Source organism: Lepus europaeus, chromosome 22 (genome assembly GCF_033115175.1).
Source record: "Lepus europaeus isolate LE1 chromosome 22, mLepTim1.pri, whole genome shotgun sequence".
NCBI lineage: Eukaryota > Metazoa > Chordata > Mammalia > Lagomorpha > Leporidae > Lepus > Lepus europaeus.
Window position 1 is genome coordinate 27320380 of NC_084848.1, and position 25334 is coordinate 27345713.

At 44.2% G+C, this 25334-nt stretch overlaps 1 protein-coding gene across 4 annotated transcripts in view; it reads right to left on the reverse strand.

The window, feature by feature from the left end:
* Positions 1 to 25334, reverse strand: part of PTGR2 (prostaglandin reductase 2) — a 41804-nt gene that overhangs the window by 9220 nt on the left and 7250 nt on the right. For 3 of the 4 annotated variants that reach the window (XM_062181339.1, XM_062181338.1, XM_062181340.1), the window contains 7 exons: positions 13607 to 13798; positions 7355 to 7525; positions 6389 to 6598; positions 5692 to 5813; positions 4615 to 4702; positions 3115 to 3154; positions 84 to 1083 (listed from right to left, as the gene is read on the reverse strand). In XM_062181339.1, coding sequence (XP_062037323.1) covers positions 1007 to 1083; positions 3115 to 3154; positions 4615 to 4702; positions 5692 to 5813; positions 6389 to 6598; positions 7355 to 7525; positions 13607 to 13798 — 900 coding nt within the window. In that variant the 3' untranslated portion in view covers positions 84 to 1006. Of the gene's footprint in view, positions 1 to 83; positions 1084 to 3114; positions 3155 to 4614; positions 4703 to 5691; positions 5814 to 6388; positions 6599 to 7354; positions 7526 to 13606; positions 13799 to 25334 lie in introns of those variants that run through there. The other variant, XM_062181341.1, reaches the window with a different exon arrangement.

Genomic DNA, 25334 nt, shown 5'->3' on the forward strand with positions numbered 1-25334 from the left:
CACAATTTCAATCAACTTATAACCAATGTTGCATACAAAGTTACACTGGCAGTGTGTAAACCCCTGACCATAAACCACAACACTCAGGAAAACATCTTGAGTTTTCCTGTTCTTGAAAAGTTGATTACAGTTAATAAAACAAACCTGTAGGAGCACACTGGTAAAGCCTTCAACATTCACGTTCACAGCCAGGTGTTAATTTGCCCAGCCCTGTCATTTTCTGAAGCTCTCTGCTGTCTTCATCTTTTTCATCACCTAAAACTCCAAATGATGTCTGTACCTATTTGGCCCCTAAATCTTTACAACTAATTGACATATATGCCTGATACCCTAAGATAAACATGTTTTTATCTTATGTATTCAGTTTTTGGGCTATGTGCCAAAATTATCTGGCAAAATACAAATATATCTTCCTCTGGAGTAAATCTCTTTTCTCCATCAACCTAACTGACCTCAATAATTTTTCTTCTTATATTACTCCCAACCCAAAGTCTCTGCTCTCTTATCCCCATTCCACCCTAATCCCGAGGTACACAGCAGAACAAGTCCCTTCCCACTGACAACACGGAAAGGCCACCCCAGTTCTATTCTTTCGCTGAGTTTCAGCCTAAAACATTTCCAACTGACCAAATGTTTACTCACTGCTCCTCAAGCATTCCATTTTAAATTAGTCAAGGTTACTGATTTTTAAAAGCCTCCTGTGTATGATCTATTAACAGTTGGATCAAATCTCCAAGTGTTTTTAGTATGTTACAAAAAATAGATTTTTTAATCCAAAAAAGAAAAATATATCACTGATGTCAATCTGCTGTAAGTAATCGTGTTAGATACACAGTACATATGACACTGGAGACACAGGAGAGAATTCTGCAACTAAGAAAAGATTACCTGTGATCACACTGAAATCAAGAGCTATCTGTTTTCTAAGGCTTTTAGCGCAACTTAAAAATCTCTATGCAAAATGGAAATAAATCTGTATGATTTCCTTGAGGAACACACACAGAAATTACAAAGAGATTTCTTCTGAAACACAAACTATCTGCTTTCCAATGTTGCCTCCTGTCATCATGGACTGGAACGCAGCTGGGAAAAGAAAGGCAAGTATCACTATCACACTTGTCTTAGGAGGTCAGACACATAAAATTCATTTAAATAATTTCTTCCACCATTTTAATATTCATAGAAGGAAGTTGTCATGAAAAGAAACGGCAAAGTTACAACAAACTAATCCAATTAATATCTTTTAAAAGTTTTTTTAATAAAAATTTATTTTTAGTTAAACTGAAAATGTTCATTGTTTATAGAGTCTGAAAACTAGAGGCAAATAAATATAGGGATGTCAGTGGAAACAATATTTAAATAACTGTCAAATATTTGAGCAATCAGGAGCAGATGTTTTCAGAGTGCATGAGATCACTCCACTTCCAATTCCAGCTTCCTGCTAATGCACACATCGGCATGCAACAGAAAATGGCTCAAGCACGTGGGTACCTGCCACCCATGTGAGAGACTACACTGAGTTCTGGGCTTCTGGCTTCAGCCTAGCCCAGCTATGGCTGATGTGGGCATTTGGGGAATAAACTAGTGGAGGAAGGTCTGTTTCTTTCTGTCTCTCTCTCTCTGCCTTTCAAATGAAAATAAACTTAAAAGTTAGAGACATAAAGGGGCCAGCACTGTGGCATAGCGGGTAAAGCCTCTGCCTGCAACACCAACATTCTACATGGATGCCAGTTCGAGTTCCAGCTGCCTCACTTCTGATCCAGCTCCCTGCTAATGGTCTGGGAAAGTAGCAGAAGATGGCCCAGGTCCCTAGGCCCCTGCAGCCCACATGGGAGACCCAGATGAAGCTCCTGGTTTCAGCCTGGCCCTGCTCTGGCCATTGTGGCCATCTGGGGAATGAACCAGCAGATGGAAGACTTTCACTCCCTTTCTCTGTAACTCTGACTTTCAAATAAATAAATATTTTAAAAATTAGAAATAAACTCATAACATTTTATTAAGTAAATAAGTACACACACTTGTGATATATTTGCATTTCTGTTTAATAAAAGTCACTTATATGAAATTATTTTTCTGAAGGAAAATAAGTTTGACTTAACCCTTTTCACTTAAAAAAAGCAAAAGATTGGGGTCGGCATTGTGACGTAATAGGTAAAGCTTCTACCTGCAATGCCAGCATCGCATATGGGTGCTTGTTCGAGTTCCAACTGCTCCCCTTCCGATCCAGCTCCCTGCTAACGTACCTGGGAAAGCAGTAGAAGATGGCCCAATCCTTGGGCTCCTGTACCCATGTGGAAGACCCGGATGAAGCTCTTGGCTCCTAGCTTTGACCTTGCTCATTCCTGGCCATTGCAGCCATTTGGAGAGTGAACCAGCCAAGGAAAGATCTCTTTCTCCATCTCTCCCTCTGTCTGTCTATAAATCTGCCTTTCAAATAAATAAAATAAATCTTTTTTTAAAAAAAGGAAAAGATAATGTGTAAATCTATGGATGTCAAGCAAAAGAATTAAATATTGAAAATTTGCTTAAAATCATCTCAGATGCCTCAAAACTGGGATCTGAAAAGGTTACCTAAGGGCTACATAACTTTCACAATTATATTTTTTATAACCTGGCAAACCAAAGAAATGCTTATTTTACTATTTGACATGTGTTAACGATACCATTTTTTTCTTTTTAAGATTATTTAGTCACTTGAATGACAGGGTGACTGTTGGCTGTTTCACTCCCCAAATGGCTGCAACAACCGGGGCTGGGCCAGGTTGAAACCTGGAGCCACAGACTCCATCCAGATCTCCCATATGGGAGCAGGGGCCCAAGCATTTGGGTCATATTCCACTGCCTTCCCAGGAGCATTAGCAGGAAGCGGGACTGGAAGTACACGGCTAGAATCAAACCAGCACTCCAACGTAGGATGCCAGCATTAGCTCTCTGCGCCACAACACTGGCCTAGCAATACTTCTGAAATAACACTAAACTGAACTTTCATGGAGTATGATTAAGCTTAAGGAAACCTGTAGGACAGCTTTATCTATGTAAATAATCTAAGAAGAAAAAACACCAGAGAGTTAGCATTAAAAGAAAAAAGGGAATGTAGATATACATTAATCTTACCTCCCATGTTTTCCAATCCATTTATCACAGTTTCTTTGATCTGTTAATCAAAATAGGCAGATTCAGTATTCTTTCTCAAACTTCAATGTTCCTATATTTGTTTCTATTTTTGCAAAAGGCAGCAATGTTTAGCACTTTTTGTCTAAAAATAATTATTTTATTTCATGCAAGTAGCACAGAAAAGTCTCCTATCATTTGATTTTTTTAAAAAAATAATATCTTGTTTTCCACTGAATGATTTGCATTTAGTAGCAGGTCACAATCTATTCATTCTCTTTTTAAAAAAATAGGTACATGAGCACACACATACAGCTTTGTCTGACATTTATGGATTTCAAGAACATCCTAGTCAGAGTGGGTGTAAACCAACAACACAGATACATCAGAAGGTCCAGCCAGGAAAGAAGTATGGTGAAGAGGTAGGAGTACTGGGAGGTGTTTATATGATTTGCAAGAAACCACAGCTTCTAACATGTAACTCCATAAATATTTATTAAATTCATGAATATTCTAGGTAGGGGAAAAAGTCTACCAATTTTGTAACACGAGATATTTCAAAAATTCCATGCAAAATGGAATTAAAACCAAAGTTTATTTTGGTGCAAAAAAATTCTGAAATCCATGCATAGCTTCTTCATAATACATATTTTCCTTGGACTATTTGAAGATCCCTCATATGCATGGAATTTCAAAAATTTTGCACAAAAATAATTTAATTTCATTTTTAGAAATTTACTTCTTTGAGAGAATCAGAGCTCCCAAATGCCCGCAACAACTGCCAATGAGGCTGGAAGCTGAGGAACTGAACCCAGGTCTCCCACGTGGCAGATCCCAGTCACTTCAGCTGTCACCACTGCTTTCCAGGGTCTGCATTCACAGGAAGCTGAGATCAGGAACAGAGCCAGATATTAAACCCAGGCACTCATATGGGATGCGGGCATCGCGAGTGGTAAAGTCTTACTGCAAAGCCACACACCTGTCCCTTAACTTTTCTTGATTCTGTTTTCCCACAAACTTCTTGAAGTACCCTTGCATAAACTACGTTAAGTAAAGCTCAACAAAATGTCAGATAAAGGGAATAGTGAGAGTTTTCTCGATTAGGTTATACTTGTCTGAGAGGCAGAATTAATTTACAATACTCAGGGGTGGTGTCTGGCAATTGAGACTCTGATATCAGAGTGCTAGGGTTTGATGTCTGGTGCTGGCTCAAGTGGTTGCATTCCTGCCACCCACGTGGGAGAACTAGATTGAGCTCTCAGTCCCTGACCTCATTCCAGCCCAGTCCTGGCTGCTGCGGGGGATTTGGGCAGTGAGCCAAACGGATGAAAGCTTGCTCTTTATCTTATTTCTCTGTCTCCAATAATAAAAATACCCAGTACTCTTCTGTGGGAATTTTTATAATGAAACTAGTATATTTGCTATAATGAATCCAAATAATATAAAAGTAGTATCAAGTGGCAGGAAGAATTACATTGATAAAAGAATAGAAGCAGATTGTACCTTTAGCTTTCCTTCTTTAAACCACTGACTCAGCTGTAGAATGCCAGGCTGAAACTTATCTTTATAATTCAACACCAGAAACCTTTCCCTGTGGTAGAGAGGAAAAAGATAATGATCAGAAAATATGATGGAAGAGTCCAAGTTCAAATCCTTCCAGAATCCTCATGTAGGATTTAATCACACTGAGTCTTACTTACTCACAGTTCTGGTCCATGTTAGTGTAGTAGACGGCTGCTGTCTGTCAGGCCAACATCTACAATCCCAGTTACTAACAGCACTGGGATTTTTACTGTGGGCAACATTCTTTACTCTCATGACCCAGGCCAGTCAAGCTCAGTAAGTATCCGTTTTCAGGGAGCTAAACACTGATCTTGACTTAAAAATGTCTATCTTCTGGCCCAGGTCCTCGGGCCCCTGTACCTGCATGGGAGACCCAGAGGAGGCTCCAGGCTCCTGGCTCCGGATCAGTACAGCTCCGGCCTGAGCAGCCGTCTGGGGAATGAACCAGCAGATGGAAGACCTCTCTGTCTATCTGTCTCTCTCTCCCTCTCTTTCTGCCTCTGCCTCTCTGTAACTCTGCCTTTCAAATAAAAATAAATAAATCTTTAAAAAAATTCTATCTTGGCCGGCGCCGCGGCTCAGTAGGCTAATCCTCCACCTTGCGGCGCCGGCACACCGGGTTCTAGTCCCGGTCGGGGCACCGATTCTGTCCCGGTTACCCCTCTTCCAGGCCAGCTCTCTGCTGTGGCCAGGGAGTGCAGTGGAGGATGGCCCAAGTGCTTGGGCCCTGCACCCATGGGAGACCAGGAGAAGCACCTGGCTCCTGCCATCAGAACAGCGCGGTGCGCCGGCCGCAGCGCGCCTACCGTGGCGGCCATTGGAGGGTGAACCAACGGCAAAGGAAGACCTTTCTCTCTGTCTCTCTCTCACTGTCCACTCTGCCTGTCAAAAATAAAAATAAAAATAAAAAATCTATCTTAAAGTTTTATTTAATAAGGAAAAGCTGTAAATGAAGAACGAATACATCTCTGATCCCGAGATCGTCTTGAAGCTGGGAAGGCAGACGGGAGAACACACCTCGTGATGTTTCTTTCCTTCTGGATCGCCTCGACCGCTGGGGGCAGCGGGGGAGGGTACGGCACATCCTTGTTGTACTGAGAGATTTGCCCACACAGGATGATGTGGCTGTTCTGATTCATCTGCACAGAGAAAATGGATGATTGTACCTGGAAAATACCCCGTTCCTATATTTACTGAGTTCAGGGCTGCATCAGTGCAAGCCTTCAACTCCTACACTGAATCCCTTACTGCCAATTAACCAAGTTTGTTACTGAAGATTCCCCATCACTTGTATGGAAGAGTTCTAAGTAGCTAGAAATGAGGAAGACAGGGGCCAGCGCAGCAGGTAAAGCCATTGTCTGCAGCACTGGCATCCCATATGGGCATGGGTTTGAGTCCCAGCTGCTCCACTACCCATCCAGCTACCTGCTAATGGGGCCTGGGAAAAGCAGCAGAACATGGCCCAAGTCCTCGGGTCTCTGTACCCACATGGGAGACCAGAAGAGGCTCCTGGCTTTGGACTGGCCTGGCCTGGGCCTTTGCAGCATTTGGGGAGTGAATCAGCGGATGGAAGATCAATCTCTCTCTCTCTCTCTCTCTCTCTCTCTCTCTCTCTCTCTGCCTCTCCTCTGTATAACTGACTTTCAAATAAATAAATCTTTAAAAAAAAATACAATGCAATAATCAAATCTATAAGAGGAAATCAGCAAGCAACCTGACTAATCACTGCGTCACTGATGTCACCACCAACGTTGTCAAAGTACACATCCACTCCAGCTGGACACAATTCACGAAGCTGTTCTGACACATTGCCATTTTTATAATTAATTGCAGCATCGAAGCCCAGTTCTGAGGTCAAAAGGAGGCATTTCTCTTGTGTTCCACAAATTCCCACCACTCTGGAACAGCCCAGCAAGTGACCAATCTAGGGAGAAGTTTTTGAAAATGAGATGGCTTTATAGTGCCACATTTAAATGTAAAAATGTGAAACCATACAAGATATTATGAGTATGTGACAGTGTTCATCACAGTGTGGGTTAGATTATATTGCCTTTAGCCCTAAGTAATTTGAAACCAGAAGAACTGAGGACACAATGTCATCCTTAAAAAAGATAAATTTGAATAGCATTAGACTTGGTTTGAAAGCTGAAACTTCACGATTTAAACATAATTTCATAAAAGAATAGTTAGACCCAAAACAATCACCTTACAATTCAATATTTTTCAGGCTCATAAAAAAACTAAAATCACAGCTAAGACAAAATGCTTTCTTCCAGTAGTTTCACATAACAAAGGCCATTATTTATAAAACAATCCACTTTATAAAATTTTATCAAAATATTTACTGTATTTCTAGAACCAAAAGAGTGCTTTTGACATTTCTTTAAAATGTGAGTTGTGTGTTTTAATTCAGGAAATTCCAAACAGGTTCTCCAAGATTCTCTTCCTTATAAGCAATGAGCATGATGCTCCAACATTTACCACCTTTTTGACTAACAGAGATTGAGACACAAAAATATACATTTTTATATTGTTATTAAGAGAGTCTAAGTAGGTAATAACATTTCGGACAGAAATGTGTGAAATAATTGTAAATTCAATTTTGCATTTTAAATTATACACATATATCCAGAGATTCAACTATGACTACTTTAAAAACACAAAGTCTCAGAAGGTTTACCTGCCCAGCCAAGGATCCACAGGCTCCTGCAGCCCCACTGACAACCATGGTCTGATTAGATCCAGCAGATATATGACCTTTTTCCTGTATTCCAATCAAGGAAGTTAAACCGGGCATACCTATAGCTCCAAGAAAATAGGAAAGGTGTCCATCTACCAGCTGTGGGACTACCTAAAATAAAATACAAACCATTTAAAATAAGACTAGGAATTCCCTTCCTAACACAACAAGGTGAAGTCTCTGTGTCTCTGCCTGTCTGTCTTACTCTCTCAGAGGCGTGGGGAGGCGGAGGCTATGTGGGAGCCATAAGAAGAGGCCTCAGCAGAGCTCAAATTTTCCAGCTCCTTGATCTTGGGCCTCCAGCGTCTACCACTATGTCGTGTACCCCTGTGTCATTTAAACCACCCAGCCTGCAGTGTGTTGTTAGGGCAGCCCAAGCAGACGAATAAACAACTCAGTAGTGTCACTAGGACAGTAAACCATTCTTCGGTTTTATTAAAATTCTGTCATTTATTTGTAAAGAGTTTAAAAAGGCTATTATTTCCCTTTATATTAAAAAACAAACTTTGAAAAAGAATTCCCAAATAAAAAAATAATTATCCCTTTTTTTAAAAGATTTATTTTATTTTTTTTTTAAAAGAGTTACACATATAGGTAGAGACAGAGACAGAGAAAGAGACAAGAGAGGTCTTCCATCCACTGGTTCACTCCCCAAATGACCACAACAACCGGAGCTGAACTGATCCAGAGCCAGGAGCCAGGAGCTTTTTTTGGGTCTCCCACGTGGTAGAGGGGCTCAAGGACTTGGGCCATCCTCTGATGCTTTCCCAGGAGCATTAGCAGGGAGCTGGATAGGAAAAGGAGCAGCTGGGACTCGAACCGCTGCCCATATGGGATGAAGGTGCTGTAGGCCGGGGTTTTACCCCAGTGCACCACAGTGCCAGGCCCTAAATATCCCTTTGTTGTGATGCCTCAACTATATCAACATAGAGGAAATGCTTAGTAAGAAAAAACACTAGGCAGAGAAGATTTACTTTTTATAATTTTTTTCCACTTTATTTGAAAGGCACAGAGAGAGACAGACAGAGATCTTTTATCCTCTGGTATAACTCCCCAGGTGTGTGCAAGAGCCAGGGCTGGGTCAGGCCAAAGCCAGGACTCAGGAACTCAGTCATGGTCTCCCAAGTGGGTGGCAGGAACACAAGTACCTCAGTTTTTAAATCTCTGAGCAATTCCAAAGTAACATTTAGCTATAAAAATCAGCACAAACCCTAGCAGTTCTCACTAATGATGCTTAAAATGTACCGTAAAAATTTAAGGAAGGTATGATACAATTGTTTATAGTTTAATTACAGAATAATATGAGGTCTCTTTCAATTTAGTATTTCACTGTTATATGCTTTCTAGGCCCTATCAATAATCAATGATAACGGGGCAGGCATTTGGTCTAGTTATTAAGATACCTGTATCCCACATCAAAGTACCTGGGTTTGATACCAGGCTCGAGCTCCTGACTCGAGCTTCCTGCTAATGTGGACCCTGAGAGGCAGCAGTGATGGGTTAAAGAACTGGGCTCCTACCACCCACATGAGAGACCTAGTTTGAGTTCCAAGCCCTGAGCTTCAGCCCCAACCCGGCCCTGGCCATTGCAGGTATTTGGGTAGTAGGCCAACAAATGGGAGCATTCTCAATCTCTCTCTTTCTCTCTCTCTCTCTCTCTGCTTTTTAAATAAATAAATAAATAAAATGAAATTTTTAAGAATGAACCATATTGCTCTTAATTTTTCTGTGTCTGTTTTCTTAATTGCGAAGTTAGGGACAGTTTGTATTTTTTTAACAGGCAGAGTTAGACAGTGAGAGAGAGAGACAGAGAGAGAGTTATAGACAGTGAGAGAGAGACAGAGAAAGGTCTTCCTTCTGTTGGTTCACTCCCCTAATGGCTACCACAGCTGGCGCTGCACCCATCCGAAGCCAGGAGCCAGGTGCTTCCTCCTGGTCTCCCATGCAGGTGCAGGGCCCAAGCACTTGGGCCATCCTCTACTGCCTTCCCGGGTCACAGCAGAGAGCTGGCCTGGAAGAGGAGCAACTGGGACTAGTACCCAGCACCCCAACCTGGACTAGAACCTGGGGTGCCAGTGCCGCAGGCGGAGGATTAGCCAAGTGAGACACGGCGTCAGCCAGGGACAGTTTTTTTTTTTAAGTATATAGAAAGACCCCTTACCATAAAGGTTTTATAACTTTTTCTTAAGGTATGAACAATTATGGTAAAAATTTAATAAATCACTGAAAGTGATCAAGATCAACCACCTTGGGGCTGCTGCCACCTGCAGTGCTGGCATCCCATATGAGCACTAGTTCAAGTCCTGGCTGTTCCACTTCCAATCCAGCTCTCTGTTAACGGCCTGGGAAAAGCAGCAGAGTGTTTGGGTCCCTTCACCCACATGGGAGACTTGAATGAAGCTCTGGCTTTGGCCTGGCTGAGCCCTAGCCATTGAGGCTATCTGGGGAGTAAAACAGTAGATGGGAGATTCTCTCTCTCTCTCTCTCTGTCTCTGTCTCTCTCTCTGTCTCTGTCTCTCTCTCTCTCTCTCTCTCTCTGTGTGTGTGTGTGTGTGTCTCCCTCTGTCTCTGTAACTCTGCCTTCAAAAGAAATAAAAGAAAATATTTTTTAAAAAATCAACCACCTTAATTTGTTTTGTGGTTCAACTGCCACAAAAAAATAAATGGCAGTTTGCAAGTAGTAGCTGTAAAAGGCTCTCAGTTCCTTCTGGTACAAGGACAGAAGTAACTAAAGTATTTAATGCACAGGAAGGTGTACAGGATGAATATCTGATGGATGTAACAGTTGTTGATTAGTGAAGCCATAAAAACCCATGAGGGGCCGGCGTTGTGGTGCAATGGGCCAAGCCTCCCCCTATGTCACCAACATTCTACATGGTGCCGCTTCATGTCCTGGCTGCTCCATTTCTAATCCAGCTCCCTGCTGTGGATTGGGAAAGCAGTAGAAGATGACTCAAGTGCTTGGGTCCCTGAACTCACATGGGAGACCCAAAAGAAGCTCCTGGCTCCTGGTTTTGGATTGGCTTGCTCTGGCTGTGGAAGCCATTTGGGGAGTGAATCAGCAGATGGAAGACCTCTTTCTCTCTCCCCGTCTCTGTAACTCTATGTCTCAAATAAATAAATAAAATCTTTAAAAAAAGAAAAGAAAAGCTACCATGAGATGAGTTTGTCTTCACCAAATATCGTTTCTCTGTGCTCTTCCTGAACTCCTCTTCTGCATTTCTATTCCCAAAGCATCCTCTAGCTGTCCCCCTGCTAAGTCTCCCATTGTGCTCTCTGCGGAAGACACTTCCTCCACCCTCCATAGCACAGTCCGCACACCACAGATGTTCTCCCACGCCGACCAGCTGGAGGTCCTACAGTCTGCACACCACAGATGTTCTCCCACACCGACCAGCTGGAGGTCCCACAGTTCAGCTCAGTTCTGACACTCTCTAGCTGGAGTCAGCTCAGTTGCCAGGATCCACAGCCTCAGGGACACAAGACCACACCCGCTTCAGATGCCAGGGCAAGGCTGGGCCTCCTAGATTTCTGACAAACTGGCTATAAACCTACAGTTCCCCACAACCCCTTCCTCGGGTTTGAGGATGTACTGGAATAGCTCACAGAACCCAGAAAACACTTCACTTATGTCCGTTAGTTTATTATAAAAGGCTACAGATGAAGAGGCACAGGCAGTGAGCTCCAGCATGGTCCCAAAACAAGGGCCTTGTCCCCGTGGAGTTGGGGCTCCCCAGCCTGCCATCACATGAATGTACTCACTGACCCAGAAGCTCATCAGATCTCACTGTGTATGAGCTTGGGTAGAGCTTAATCTCGAACTTTCCTCCAATCACTTGGTCTTTCTGCTGACCAACCCCATCCTCAGGCTATGTTAAAAGGCCCCCACTCAAGTCACCTCATTAACATAAACTCTACTACATGACGGAAATCAGCTCACGATAAACAGTAAGACTTTTCTATCACTCAGGAAACCCCATGGGTTTTAAGAACTTTGGCCAGGAACTGAGGTCAAAAGACCAACTACACTTATAGCAGAGGCACAGAGACAGGCAAAACCACAGCCGCTGACTATTCCGCTTTCACTTCCTGCTAAGAAATTTCTAGATAAATCTATCTTACTGGAACCATTAACTTAACAAATAATTGTGTAACATTTTCCACATATAATTTGTATCTTAACAATTTGCCAACCTAAAATGAGTGACAGTGACACCAGCTCTCCACAACAAAGTTATTCAGGAATATCAAGGGATTGCAATCTGGGATGTGCCTGCCACGGGGGACCATTCGAGTATCCAGAGAGGCAAAGGCAGGCCCCGTGAGGCAGGCGGCAGTCCTTGCTGTGTGCTAATTACCCTTCATTATAACAACGGTGGCATCAGGCCACTGCTGCCGTGCAGGGATACTTTTGCAAGGCTGTGGTTTTCAGAGATCCTGGCACTAGTACTTATCATAGGTATGTATCTCGTCTCCATTCTCTTAGGGTTTGACCTAAGTGACTTCATTTTGATACGAGGAACTTTCACAAACTAATTTAAAGAATTTGTTATAGGGGCCGGCATTGTGGCACAGCAGGTTAAACCACTGCTTATGGCACCAGCATCCCGTATGAGAATGCTGGATTAATCCCAGTTACTCTGCTTCAGATCCTGCTCCTTGCTAGTACAAGCAGAAGAGGATGGCGCAAGTACTTGGGCTCCTACCAGCCACGTGGGAGATCTGGATGGAGTTCTAGGCTCCTGGGTTCAGCCTGGCCCAGTACAGGTTGTTGAAGCCATTTAGGAAGTGAACCAGCAGGTGGAAGATCTCTCTCCCTGTCACTCTGCCTTTCAAATTAAGAAATAACTCTTTTTTAAAAAGACAAAGAATTTTTGTTATAATAAAAAATACTAAAATTTTCTAAAACTTTTTACAAAACTTTAGTTTTATTTAATTTTTACATCTATATGTGAAATAGTTATTCTTTTCATTTTGAGGAAACTGGGGGACAGATACATAAAATAATTTCCTTAATGGCACATCAATTAGGCTCAGTTTCATTAAGAGGATTTTTTTTATGGGTGAAAAGAGATAAATAGAGGCTGGCACTGTGGCACAGCGGGTTAAAGCCCCAGCCTGCAACACGGGCACCACTGGCATCCCAAATGGGTACCAGTTTGAGTCCTGGCTGCTCCACATCCAATCCAGCTCCCTGCTAATGTGCTTGGGAAAGCAGCAGAAGATGGCCCAAGTCCTTGCGCCCCTGCACCCATGTAGGAGATCTGGAAGAAGCTCCTGGCTCCTGGTTTCAGATCAGCTCAGCTCCATTTACAGCCATTGGGGAATGAAACAGCAGATGGAAGACCTTTCTCTTTGTCTTTCCCTCTCTCTAACTCTGTCTTTCAAATAAATAAAATAAATCTTAAAAAAAAAAAAAAAACAGATGAATGGGGCGGGTGTTTGGTATAGCAATTAAAATGCTGCTTCTGACAAGCACATCTTATATCAGAGGGCCTGTGTTGGAGTCCTGCCTCTGCTTCCCGTCCAGCTTCCTGCTAAGGTGCACAGGGAGGCAGCAAGATGGTGGCCCACGTACGGGGGTCCCTGCCATGCCACACACATGGGAGACCCAGGCTGAGTTCTGGGCTCCTGGCTTCAGCCTGGCTCAGCTCTGGCGTTGAGGGCATTTGAATGGGCAGATGAAAGATCTCTTTATGTGTCTGTCTCTGTCTCTCTGCTGTTCAAATAAAATGTAAAAAAAATAGATACATATTGGTAGTTTCACAGGATTCAACCTAAGGGTGGAAACTGAACTCAGGATTTCTGACATGAGACAGAATTTCAAGCACAAAGCAAATTTCTAAATTTCTTTCTCAGGACATCTGAAAACATAATTATAGGGGACTTCCAGTTCTTAGTATAAAACTTTTTTTCTTGTTTTTCTTCAGTGCAATATAAACATTTTTAATGTTATAGCTCAAGCTTTATATATATAATTTGAAAAATAAATATGCACAGTGACAACATTCGCTGGCAATCTAATAGGTGTTACAGTTACTGCCAAGAATGGAGAAGGAACAAAGGCTTTCCACATTTTGGCAACTAGCTAAAAAAAACTATACTTCTATTCTTTCTCTGATAACAAACAGAACTGAATGCTAAATGTACAAAGTGAGAATTCAGAGAGAAGAAAAAATTAATATACATCACCTTTTCAAGGCTATTTCCATCCAGAATAACCTTGGTTTGCCAGGGCCAATAGAAAGAAGTCACAAAATCACCTCGAGTCAAATGTTTGTGTTTGCTTTCTTCTATAATTCCAACACCTCCACCATCAACTACTTGAGACAACTGCCAAGGTGTAATATAATCAGTACCAGTGTCTTCATTCATTCTACAACGCTAAAAACAAAAAAACAAAGGTAATTTTACCAGATAGTATTGAATCAGTTACTAATATACTCAGTGATTAAAAGTATATAATAAGTAATGTTAAGTGTTAGATGATTAAAAATAAAAATTTTTAATTTCTTTGTTTCAGATATTTTTTATTCTGAAAAAAAAAAAAAAGCATCTCTTTTCTAACAAGTAAAGAAGTACAATTAAAAAAGAACGTCAGCATGTTCTAAAGGGGCCCAGTGTTGTGGTATTGCGGATAAAGCAACCATCTGCAATGCTGGCATCCCACATGGGCAATGGTTCAAATCCCGGCTGCTCCACTTCTGATCCAGCTCCCTACTAATGGCCTGGGAAAAAGCAGCAGAAGGGAGATCAGATGAAGCTCCTGGCTCCTGTCTTCAGCCTGGCTGAGCCCTGGCCATTGCAGCCACTCAAGGAGTGAACCAGTGGATAGAAGATCTCTCTCTCTCTGTCTGTCTCTTCCTTCCTCTGTAACTGACTTTCTTTTTTTTTTTTTTTTTTTTTGACAGGCAGAGTGGACAGTGAGAGAGAGAGAGAGATAAAGGTCTTCCTTTGCCGTTGGTTCACCCTCCAATGGCCGCTGCGGCCAGTGCGCTGCGGCCAGTGCGCTGCGGCCGGCGCACTGCGCTGATCCGAAGCCAGGAGCCAGGTGCTTATACTGGTCTCCTATGGGGTGCAGGGCCCAAGCACTTGGGCCATCCTCCACTGCACTCCCGGGCCATAGCAGAGAGCTGGCCTGGAAGAGGGGCAACCGGAACAGAATCCGGTGCCCCAACTGGGACTAGAACCTGGTATGCCAGCGCCGTAAGGCGGAGGACTAGCCTGTTGAGCCACGGCGCCGGCCTGTAACTGACTTTCAAGTAAATAAATACATCCTTAAAAAAAAAAAGTCTGTTCTAGTTCTAAAATTAGATTTTGGGTAATCCCAAAAACACAGTACTGATGTAAAGCAAACTCACAGACCAATGGAAATGAACAGAAAGCCCAGAAATAAATGCACACATTTAGTCAACTGATTTTTTACAAAGATGCCAAGAACACACAACGGAGAAAGGATAGTCTCTTCAATAAGTGGTGCTGGGAAAACTGGATATTCACATGCAGAAGAATGAAACCAGATATCTACCTCTCACCATACACAAAAATCAACTCAAAGTGGATCAAAGGCCTAAATTAAGACCCAAAACTATGAAATAATCAGAAGAAAACACAGGAAAAATACTTTCAAGGCATTGGCATAGGGGCCAGTGCTGTGACACAGCGGGTTAAGCCATCTCCTGCAATGCCAGCTTGAGTCCCAGCAGCTTGGGACTAATGCACATAGGAAGGCAGTGGAACATGCCCCAAGTCCTTGGGACCCTGCCACCTACATGGGAGACCCAAATGGAGCTCCTCGCTCCTGTCTTCAGCCTGGCCCACCCTTGCCTGTTGCCGCCATCCGGGGAGTGAACCAGCAAATGGAAGATCTCTTGCTCTGTGTCTCCTCTCTATCACACTACCTTTCAAACAAATAAAAATAAATCCTTAAAAAAAAAAAAAAAACCCACATCAGTATAGGGAAAGATTTTCTTGAATAAGACCCCAAATGCAACGGCAACAAAAGTAAAAATAAAAAATGGGATTATATCAAACTAAGAGTTCCTGCACAGCAAACAGAGTGGAGACAACCTGCAGAACAGGAAAAAATATTTGTAAACTATTCATCTGACAAGGGATTCATATCCAGAACATACAAGGAACTAAAAAAAGTCAAATAATCTAGAAACATACTTCAACATAATAAAGACTACCTATGTCTAGTCCACAGCCAATATCATATCAAAGAGGGAAAAGTTGAAGCATTTCCTCTTTCCTCTGAGATCCGCAATCAGGCAAGGAGGGCCTTCTCCCTGTTCTTAGAAGCTTTAGCCAGAGGAACTAGTCAAAGGAAGAAAGAAAGGCATATAAATATGAAAAGAAATTTAAATAGAAAGTCAAATAATCCCAGTTTGCAGATGACATGATTCTCTGTATAGAGAAACCAAGAGACTCTACTAACTGGCCATCAGAACAAACAGGTTAGCATTTCCCTGAGCAGTTGGAACGCTGCGTGGAAGGCCCATGTCCCAGGTCAGAGATTCTGGGGTCAGGTTCTGGCTCTGCTCACTACTGATGTGCACATCGAGTGGCTGGGTCCCTGTCACCGCTGTGGAAGACCTGGATTGTGTTCTTGGTTCCCAGCTCTGCATGTCCTATCCCCAGTGACTGCAGGCAGTCAGGGAGTGAGCCAGCAGATGACAGCCCTCTGTCTATTCTATATGTCTCCGTGTCTCTCTCTCTTTCTCTCTCCCTCCCTCCCTTCCTCCCTCACAAATAAGTAAAATAATAGTGATTTTTAAGAAGAAACCCGAGGGGCTGGCACTGTGGCATAGTAGGTTAAGCCTCCACCTGAGCACCAGCATCCCATATGGGCGCCAGTTCATGTCCCAGCTGCTCCTCTTCCAATCCAGCTCCCTGATGATGGCCTGGAAAAGCAGTAGAAGATGGCCCAAGTGCTTGGGCCCCTGCACCCATGTGGGAGACCCAGAAGAAGCTACTGTCTCCTTGCTTCAGATTAGCCCAGCTCCAGCCATTGTGGCCATTTGGGGAGCGAACCAGCAGATGGAAGACCCCTCTCTCTCTCTGTCTCTCCCTCTCTCTGTAGCTCTATCTCTCAAATAAATAAATATTTTTAAACATTCTATTTTTATTTTATTTATTTATTTTTTTAACAGGTAGAGTTATAGACAGAGAGAGAGACAGAGACAGAGAGAAAGGTCTTCCTTGGTTCACTCCCCAAATGGCCGCTATGGCCAGCGCTGCGCCAATCCAAAGCCAGGAGCCAGGTGCTTCCTCCTGGTCTCCATGCGGGTGCAGGGCCCAAGCACTTGGGCCATCCACTGCACTCCCGGGCCACAGCAGAGAGCTGGACTGGAAGAGGGGCAACCAGGACAGAATCCGGTGCCCCGACCGGGACTAGAACCTGGTGTGCCGGCGCCACAAGGCGGAGGATTAGCCTATTGAGCCACGGCGCTGGCCTCTTGTGTTTTATTTTAATATTTAATTTATTTATTTAAAAGGTAGAACTACAGACAGAGAGAGGGAGACACAGAGAGAAAGGTCTTCCATCTGCTGGTTCACTCCCTAATGTCAGGAGATGGGCCGATCTGAAGCCAGGAGCCAGGAGCTTTTTCTGGGTCTTCCACGTGGGCACAGGGACCCAAGCACTTGGGCCATCTTCCATGGATTTCCCAGGACATCAGCAGGGAGATGGACTGGAAGAGGAGCAGCCGAGACACAAACAGACGCCCATATGGCAGAGGCTTAGCCCACTGGCCACAGTGCCAGCCCCCTGCTTCACTTCTGATCCAGCGTCTGCTAATATGCCTGGAAAAGCAGCAGATGATGGCCTAAGTACGTGGGTCATTGCCATCCATGTGAGAGACCCCCCTGGAGTTCTGGGCTCCTGGCTTAAACCTGGCCCAGCTCTGGCTGTTGTGGGCATTTGGGAAGTGAACCAGTGGATCTCTCTTCTCTTTGCCTCTCCCTTGTCTCTCCACTTGTCAAATAAATAAATAAATCCTTGCCAAATAAGAAGAAAAGGAAAAGGTAGTATGCCCAGTCAAGTGAGGATATAGGGCAGGAAGTAAGGTAGGGTAAAGTGAGGCTAGACCAGCAAATGGGCCAGACTATGTGGCATCTTCAGCTGTTATTCTCAATTCCAAGCCTGGTGGGAAGCCACCAAATTATTTTTAAGCAACATGATTAGTTGCTGTTATAAAAAGATCACTCTGTGGGGCCAGCATTGTGGCACAGTGGGTAAAGTCGCTGCCTGCAAAACCAGCATCTTATATGGGCACCGGTTCAAGTCCCAGCTGTTCCACTTCTGAACCAGCTCCCTGCTAATTCCCCTGGAAAAGCAGCGGAAGATGGCCCAAGTGATTGGGCCCCTACACCCACATGGGAGACCCAGAAGAAGCTCCTAGCTTTGACCTGGCCCAGCCCTGGCCATTGCAGTCTGGGGAGTGAATAAGCAGATGGAAGATCTCCCTTTCTGTTTCTCTCTCTCCCTCTGTAATTCTGACTTTCAAATGAATAATAAGAAATAAGAAATCTTGGGGCCAACACTGTGACGTATTAGGTTAAGCATCCGCCTACAATGCTGGCATCCCATATGGCTATTGGTTCAAGTCCCAGCTGCTCCATTTCCAATCCAGCTCCCTGCTGATGGCCTGAGAAAGCAGTAGAAGGTGGCCCAAGTGCTTGGGTCCCTGCACCCACCTGGGAGACCCAGAAGAAACTCCTGGCTCCTGGCTTCAGATCAGCGCAGCTCCTGCCATTGTGGCCATCTGGGGAGTGAAGCAGCGGATGGAAGACCTTACTCTGTCTCTACCTCTCTCTGTCTATATGCCTCTCAATTAAATAAAAATAAATCTTTCTTATTTTTAAAGAAATCTTTAAAAAAAATCACTCTGGTTGTAGTGGAAAACGTTTAAAGGGGCAAAGAGTGCATGCAAGGGTATCCCGTAAGGCAAGAAATAAACTCAGACTAGGTAAACGTGCTTGAAGTAACTGAGAGGTGGACAGAATTGAGAAGCACTCAGGAGGTGGGACACTGAGGACCTGGGGATGGCATACGGAGAACAAGAGACAAAATGCTCCAGCAGGACTGTGCTTCCCAGCATGAAATGAGAGGTGGATGAAACCACCTTACCTCCCTGGGAGACAAACAGGTTCTTTTAGTTTGGGTTTTTGCTTTGAGGTTGGGAGCGTTTGAACTACAGATCAGGAATTCTCTCATGTCACAATCCTAGTTGTTTCATCATTTTCTACCTCTAAAATCTTTGGGCCACGAATTTCTCTCATTGTAAGGTCCTTTGAAGAAATTCTTCAGAACAGGAAGTCTGTTCCAACTCAAAGATTTCCAAGAAGAATATACCCTTTTCATTCTGCTCTTTTAAAATGCTTTTAATCTTGAACCCTGGCTTTATTTTGCTAAATTTTGCTTTGAATTGATTTTGTATTGTCCTGAACTTAAGCAAAAGTAATTATATTTTGTTTATTACAACATATGTAATCCTTAGATGATCTGAATCACGTGTTCATACTTGGAAGTGTAAAAGTCTTAAGTAATCCAGAGCAGTCACCTCCAAGAGCTGACTTTGAACACTCAAGATTTCACTGTAATTTTTAAAAGATTATTTAGTTATTTGAAAGGCAGAATGACAGAGAGAGAGAGAGAGAGAGATCTTCCATTCATGGGTTCACTCTCCAAATGCCTACATAGCCAAGGCTGGGCCAAGTAGAAGCCAGGAACCAGGAACTTCATCTAGGTCTACCGCATGGGTGGCAGGGACCCAAGTACTCAGGCCATTATTTGCTGCTTTTCCAGGAGCATTAGCAAGAAACTGAACTGGATTCAAAGTAGCCGGGACTTGAATTTGCACTCAATATAGGATGCTGGTGCTGCAAACAGCAGCTTAACCCATGCACCACAACACTGACCTCTGACTGTCATTTTTCTCCTGGATTCCTGACAAGTATTCTCCACATGTGATGTGTTTAGCATAGGTAGCATGGTGTCACTGAAAGGGCAGGAAATCAATGACTTATTTCACCTCTCTGTTTCCACTTGAAAATGTATATATTTAGAATATTCTAGACCAACTACCACCTCATTTCTTGTTATCCCTGGAAAGAATTTTTTTTGTTTTGACAGGCAGTTAGACAGTGAGAGAGAGAGACAGAGAGAAAGGTCTTCCTTCCATTGGTTCACCCCACAAATGGCCACTACAGCCGGTACAATGCGCCGATCCGAAGCCAGGAGCCAGGCGCTTCCTCCTGGTCTCCCATGCGGATGCAGGGCCCAAGGACTTGGGCCATCCTCCACTGCACTCCTGGGCCACAGTAGAGAGCTGGACTGGAAGAGGAGCAACCGGGACAGAATCTGGTGCCCCAACCGGGACTAGAACCAGGGGTGCCGGCGCCACAGGTGGAGGATTAGCCTAGTGAGCCGCGGCACCAGCCATCTGGAAAGAATTTTGAATGAAATCATTGCTATGGTCTGGATATTCATCCCCCTCAGAGCTCATGTTGAAACTTAATCCCCAATTCATATGTCAGTGGGGGTCAGAGGAGTGGTGTTGAGAGCTTTGGGAAGGTAGCTGGGATTAGATTGGTCATGAAAGTTGGGGCCTCATGACTGCAGTAGTAGTTTTTGTTTTGTTTTGTTTTTTAAAGATCTATTTATTTATTTGAAAGTCAGAATTAGAGAGAGAAGAGAGAGACAGACTGGTCTTTCATCCACTGGTTCACTCCCCAAATGGCCACAACACCCTGAGCTGGGCCAGGCCAAAGCCAGGAGCCAGGAGCTTCTTCCAGGTTTTCCACGTGGGTGCAAGGGCCCAGACACTTGGGTCATCCTCCGCTGCTTTTCCCAGACCGTTACCAGGGAACTGGATGGGAACTGAGTAGCCAGCATTGCTTTAACCCTCCATCATAACATTGGCCCCCATTAGTGGCTTTTTCGGAAGAGACCTAGGCTAGCACACCTGCTCTACCTCACCAAGTAATGCCCTCTGCCATGCTATGACACAGCAAGAAGCCGCTCGGCAAATGCTGGCACCGTACCCTTGGGCTTCCCAGCCCCTAGAACCATATGCTAAATAAACCCCTGCTCTTTAGAAATTAACCAGATGGTGCTATTCGGCTATAACAACAGAAACAGGCTGAGACAGTAATCAAATTGCTTTCCATTATAAGCATAACCAAGGATGACAGGTGTCACTGGAAGACAGAGCCTTAAGTCCACTGATGGAACCGAGGGAACAAAGAGCCCTCCCAAGGCTGTAAGCGTCCTGTTGCAATGTGGTACTACCAGTTGGGTCTGCACCGCAGGTGAAATCTGAGCACCGCCAGGCCAGGATTATCTTCATCTCCTACCAGGGTATTCACGAAGCCAGAAGGAAGCAGAAAGCACATGTACACAGACGCTGATCCAGAGGAGATGATGGATTGCCGGTGGGTGTTTTCACCCAACTTTCAATTTTTCATGATTAATGTACAGAAGCTTTCTATACTAACTAGTCATTATTTTTCTTATATTTATTTTGTCAATTTTTATATGTTTGCTATTTATCTTTTGATTTTTTTACATGCTATTTTCTAAAATTACAGTGGTTTTGAAATAGTCACAATTGAAGCTGGCATTGTGACACAGCAAGTTAAGCCACTACTTGTGACACAAGCAGCCCATATGAGAATGGAATACCCAGTTGGAGTCCCAGCTGCTCTGCTTCCAATCCAGTTCCCTGCTAATATGCAATTCATGCACAAGATGACGAGGTACTTGGGCCCCTGCTACCAATTTTGTGGGCAACCCAGATGGAGTTCCTGGCTTTTGGCTTGGGCCTGGCCCAGCCCCAAACATTGCAGCCATTTGGAGAGTGAACCAGCAAACGGAAGATCTCTTTCTCTCTCTGATACTCTGCCTTTCAAATAAATCAATAAATCTTTAAAAGGGACGGGGTGATTACTGACCTTATAGAAAGAAAAAAGTTGCCGGCGCTGCGGCTCACTAGGCTAATTCTCCGCCTTGCGGCGCCGGCACACCGGGTTCTAGTCCCGGTCGGGGCACCGATCCTGTCCCAGTTGCCCCTCTTCCAGGCCAGCTCTCTGCTGTGGCCAGGGAGTGCAGTGGAGGATGGCCCAAGTGCTTGGGCCCTGCACCCCATGGGAGACCAGGAGAAGCACCTGGCTCCTGCCATCGGATCAGTGCGGTGCGCGGGTCGCAGTGCGCCTACCGCGGTGGCCATTGGAGGGTGAACCAACGGCAAAAGGAAGACCTTTCTCTCTGTCTCTCTCTCACTGTCCACTCTGCCTGTCAAAAAAAAAATTAAAAAAAAAGAAACAAAAAAGTTAATAAGGGAATACCATGAACAGCCATATACTGATAAACAACATGAGTTAGATGAAATGGACAGATTCCCAGACCATTGCCAGGGAACTGGCTGGGAGATGAGCAGCTGGGACCTGAACTGGCGCCCATACGGGATGCCAACACTGCTTTACCTGCCACGCCATAGCGCCAGCCCCCATTAGTGTCTTTTTTTTAAAAAAGATTTATTTATTTATTTGAAAGGCAGAGTTACAGAGAGGCAGAGGCAGAGGCAGAGGCAGAGAGAGAGGGAGGGAGGGAGGGAGGGAGGGAGGGAGAGGAAGTCTTTCATCCACTGGTTCACTCTCCAAATGGCTGCAATGGCCAGAGCTGGACTGATCCAAAGCCAGGAGCCAGGAGCTTCTTTTTTTTTTTTTTTTTTTTTTTTTTTTTTTTTTTTTTTTTTTTTTTTTTTTTTTGACAGGCAGAGTGGACAGTGAGAGAGAGACAGAGAGAAAGGTCTTCCTTTGCCGTTGGTTCACCCTCCAATGGCCGCTGCGGCTGGCGCGCTGTGGCCGGCGCACCGCACTGATCCGATGGCAGGAGCCAGGTGCTTCTCCTGGTCTCCCATGGGGTGCAGGGCCCAAGCACTTGGGCCATCCTCCACTGCACTCCCTGGCCACAGCAGAGAGCTGGCCTGGAAGAGGTGCAACTGGGACAGAATCCGGCGCCCCAACCAGGACTAGAACCCGGTGTGCCAGCGCCGCAAGGCGGAGGATTAGCCTGTTAAGCCACGGCGCCGGCCAACCAGGAGCTTCTTTACTTCTGCATCTCCCACATGGGTGGAGGGGCCCAAGGATTCGGGCCATCCTCTAGTGCTTTCCCAGGCCATAGGAGAGAGCTGGATCAGAAGTGGAGCAGCTGAGACTTGAACCGGCACCCATATGGGATGCTGGCACTGGCAGGCAGCGGCTTTACACATTACACCACAGCGCAGGCCCCTCATTAGTGGCTTATTAAGGAGAGACCTTGGGGCCAGCGCTGTGTAGTAGTGGGTAAAGCTGCCACCTGCAGTGCCGGCATCCCATATGGGCACCGGTTCAAGTCCCAGCTGCTCCACTTCTGATCCAGCTCTCTGCTATGGCCTGGGAAAGCAGTGGAAGATGGTCAAGTGCTTGGGCCCCTGCACTTAAAAAAAAATCTGTAACAGTAAAGATATTGAACTGATAATTTTTTCTAAGATTTATTTATTTATTTGAAAGGCAGAGTTACAGACAAAGAAAGAAAGATAGAAATCTTTCATCCACTGGTCCACTCCTCAAATGGCTACAAAAGCCAGGGCTGGGTCAGGCCAAAGCCAGGAGCTAGAGCTTCCTCTGGGTCTCCCATGTGGATAGCAGGGGTCCAGGGATTGGGCCATCTTCCACTGCTTTCCCAGGAACTTCAGCAGGGAGCAGGATCTGAAGTGGAACAGCCAGGACTCAAACTGGAGCCCATAATGGATGCTGGTGCTGCAGGTGGCAGCTTATCCTGCTGTGCCACAGTACCAGCCCTGAATTGATCATTTTTAAATGTATCAAAGAGAAAAGCCCAGACCTAGATAACTTCACTGGACATTCTACCAATCTTTTAAAGAACTGAGAGTTCAGGTGAGGGAGGGAAGAAGGAAGGGCCCAAGTCTTTTGTGGGGTCTGCTTGCAGGTCTGGGTAGGTCAGGGGATGGTACTGGGTCAGTGCCTGGCCCTTCAATTCTCACTTGTGGTGAGGGGTCCAAGGTTTCTTCCCAGCTCCTCTCCATTGTTGGGGGCCCAAAGATTAGATTGTAAGAAAACTAGAGAGCCGGTGTTATGGTGCAGCAGATAAAGCCGTGCCTGCAATGCTAGCATCCAATATGGGCACCAGTTCATGTCCCAGCTGCTCCACTTCTGATCCAACTCCCTGTTAATTGCCTGGGAAAAGCAGAAGAATATAGCCCAAGGACTGGGCCCTTACATTCACATGGAGACCCAGATGAAGCTCCAGGCTCCTGGCTTTAGTCTGGCCCAGCACTGACTGTTGCAGCCATCTGGGGAGTGAAACAGAGGATAGAAGATCTCTTTCTCTGTCTCTCCCTCTTTTCTCTGTAACTTTTTCAAACAAATAAATAAATCTTTAAAAAAGAAAAAGATGTAGAAGCCATGTTTCAAAGGCCTGAATGAGAGGTACTTTATCAGTCTGTAAGACAAACAACTACCAGTTTGGTTCTTGAAAGATCTCTGAACTATGCACAATTACTTGAGTAATGGGTCAGGACCCCATTATGAGACAGGTATAAGAAAACAATCCAGTCATGACATTTTCTCCAGCAACAAATGAGATGTGGCAGAGGGACAATGAAGTGTTCCAAACAGGCAGATGTCGGTCAAAAAATAACTCTGCCAGAATATCTGTATTCCAGACAGTCCTCAGGGATGATACACATCAGTACATGCAAAGCGGCCTCCTAGTTATGTGGAAGCAAAGAATGTGAACCAAAAAGCAACAACAAGCACAGCTAATCGCACCGCATTTCTGAGTGACCAGACAAAAGAAAAGGAGAATGGATGTTTCTTCTTTGGCCACTGTTTGACATAGTCTCAGTTCCAAATCATGCATAATTTTTATATACGATATTTTATATACATACACACGAACATACCCACATATATGAATTAATACCAACTGTTTCAGAAATAGTAGACAAAGACATACTACCCCACTCATCCTATGAGGCCAATACTATCCTGATATCAAAGCCAGACAATGACATCACAAAGAACATGCATTTCTACAAGCTGGAAAACCGAGTGGTGCAGTTCAAATGCCTTGGGAGCAGACAGCTGATGGGACAGATTCCAGGCCAGGACCGAAGGCGCAAGAACCAGGAGCTCAAAGGGCAGAAGATCGGAGCCTCAGCTGTACCAGTCTGGCTGAGTTAATTCAACCTTCCTCTACTTTTTTATTCCACTCAGGCTCTCAATGGCCTGGACGAAGCCCACCCTTAATGGACAGGGTTATCTGCTTTACTCAGCCCACCAAGTCAAAGGCCAGTCTCTACCAGAGATACCCACATAGATATCCCAAAAATGTTTAACCAGATATCTGGTATCCCATGACAAAGTCAAGCTTACACACAAAATTAACCATCACAGATGGCAACACTCCCCAAATGCATCTGGATTCAAAACAATCCCTTTCAAAATCCCAGCTGGTTTCTGTGTAGAAATTGACAGTCTGATTCCAAAATTCATGTAGAAATTCAAGGAATAAGAATAGTCAAAACAATCTTGAAAAAGAACAAAGTTGGAAAACGGACACATCCTACTTTCAAAACTTAGCAAAAAGCTACAGTAAGCAAGGCAGTGAGGTACTAGCATAAACATATGAATTGATGGAACAGATTTGAGAGTTCACAAACAAACCCAATTGTTTATAGTTAATTGTTTATGGTTAGTTGTTTATGGTTAAACAAACCCAATTGTTTATGGTTCAATAAGGCTGCCAAGACAATTTAGTGAACAAAGAATAGTATCAAAACTTAACTACTCAAATATTTACCAATCATAATGGGTTACACAATAAAATTCAAATGCAATACCATGAAAA